Source organism: Puntigrus tetrazona, chromosome 22 (genome assembly GCF_018831695.1).
Source record: "Puntigrus tetrazona isolate hp1 chromosome 22, ASM1883169v1, whole genome shotgun sequence".
Classification (NCBI taxonomy): domain Eukaryota; kingdom Metazoa; phylum Chordata; class Actinopteri; order Cypriniformes; family Cyprinidae; genus Puntigrus; species Puntigrus tetrazona.
Genome location: NC_056720.1, coordinates 11,831,719 through 11,833,536, shown reverse-complemented (window position 1 = coordinate 11,833,536; position 1,818 = coordinate 11,831,719). Strand labels below are relative to the sequence as shown.

Genomic DNA, 1,818 nt, shown 5'->3' with positions numbered 1-1,818 from the left:
ATATATTTACAAAATATTTGCAGTGTATACTATGCATATATAAATACACACATGGTATATATTTACTTTTAGTCAATTTTTAAAAAACATTTTGTTATGGTTTTAGTTTTAGTTCACTAGAATACCTCTTTGACAGTCCCCTGCAGAGGTGGCTTTAGCCATCTGACTCTTATCCTGGGACACAGGGCCTTTGTTTCTCCACGGTAACCACTCAGACTGTTCCAGACCGGGAAAACAGATCACCACGAGGTACCAGTGAGCCCTGGACCGAGAGCAAACAGAGCGGGAAACAAAGCAGGAGAGGAAGTGCAAGTCAGTGATCTGTGATAAAGCCTTGTTTCAGTTGCAGAAAACACCCTGTAACAGGATGACGTTGTTAAAAAAAAAATACTCTCTGAACATAAAATGTATGTATTTTCTTTGAAAAGGCTAAAGCTCGATATTCGAATCTACATCAAATTTATCACAAAGTGAAAAAAAGGGGACGTTTTCTCTTCCACAAGCATTTCTGAGAGATCACACAAAATAACCAAATAAATTCATTTGAATGGATTGATGTAACCCATACATGGAAACGTGCCGACACTGCAGAGCTTACACCGGCTGCACCGAAGTGCATTAAAACACACTCTGCTTTACATCAATCACCAGCAACATCGTCGTAAAAATCATTTATCACAAAGTCCTAGTACAAGATCTGCCAAGCTCTGAACTAGGACGATGGGCATGTCCGAATTTGTGAATCATCCGTGCCATGTCGTACTGTGCGAGTGTGTGCATGTCCCGTGCGTCCTACATGGCAATTTGTTTTTATGGGAACATGGAGTACCACATCGGAATTGCCAGTTCTCGCGCAGTTTGGTAATAGAAACCTGTTACGGACCAGAACCTCTTGTTCACAGAGCTCTAACGAAATCCAACATGCTCTGCTGGGCTCAGATATCAAACATCTACCCAAGCTTTCAACATGCATCCTTGGCATTTAACAAAAGAGCAGTCCGCAAAGTGTGTTTGAGATGTCGTAACTATTTGCGAGGCATTGCGAAGCACTCTGACATTGAAAGTGCACGTTTCAGTTCTGTTCCTACGCAGGATTGGTGATGCCACTGAATTATAAATTAACAAACCATATAAGATTATAAATGAACATTTTTTGAAAGAAATGAATACTTTTATTGGTTTCATTTTGTTTGAAAGGATGCCGTTTAATGCTTTTGAATTTATAAAATAGAAATGTCTCAACACAAATATTTAACTGTTTTTGATAATACTGAGAAATGTTTTGTGAGCAGCAAAATGGTATATTAGAATGATTTATGAAGAAACGATGCTGGAAATTTCACCACAGAAATTAATCACATTTTAAAAATGTATTTAAACAGAAAACAGCTATTTTAAAAATGTGTGTTTTTTTTTTTAATTACATTATTACTGTAGTTTTAATTCAATAAAAACAGCCTTGGTGAGACAATAAAAGAATCGTATTGTTAAAGTATATACATCATTCCATATTATTAAAAAATAAAACACAATTAAATAATAAATAGTAATAAAGTAATTTAAAGTTAATTATTAAATTATAATATTTTATCTTATACATAGTCCCTATCTGAATTATGCAAGTGTGCGATTTAAATGTAAATTTCCTACTTACTCATGATTTACGGGAATAAAAAGGTAGTCTTTGCTAAATATGTCCACGTGACGGGTCCATGTTCTTACTCTCTGATGTCGTCTGTGTGAAGCTCTGTGAAAAAGAACAAAAAAAAAAAAAAACATTAAAAGTATAGTTTAACCAAAAATGTATCTATTATATGT

The 1,818-nt window shown here is 34.9% G+C and overlaps 1 protein-coding gene across 1 annotated transcript in view; it reads right to left on the bottom strand.

Annotated features, from left to right (window-relative positions):
- The window catches only part of LOC122327134 (sentrin-specific protease 7-like), a 7,836-nt gene that overhangs the window by 1,598 nt on the left and 4,420 nt on the right, over positions 1–1,818 (bottom strand). The window contains exon 5 of the mRNA XM_043222318.1: positions 184–188. Within this exon, the coding sequence (XP_043078253.1) occupies positions 184–188 (5 nt within the window). The remainder of the gene's footprint in view (positions 1–183; positions 189–1,818) is intronic.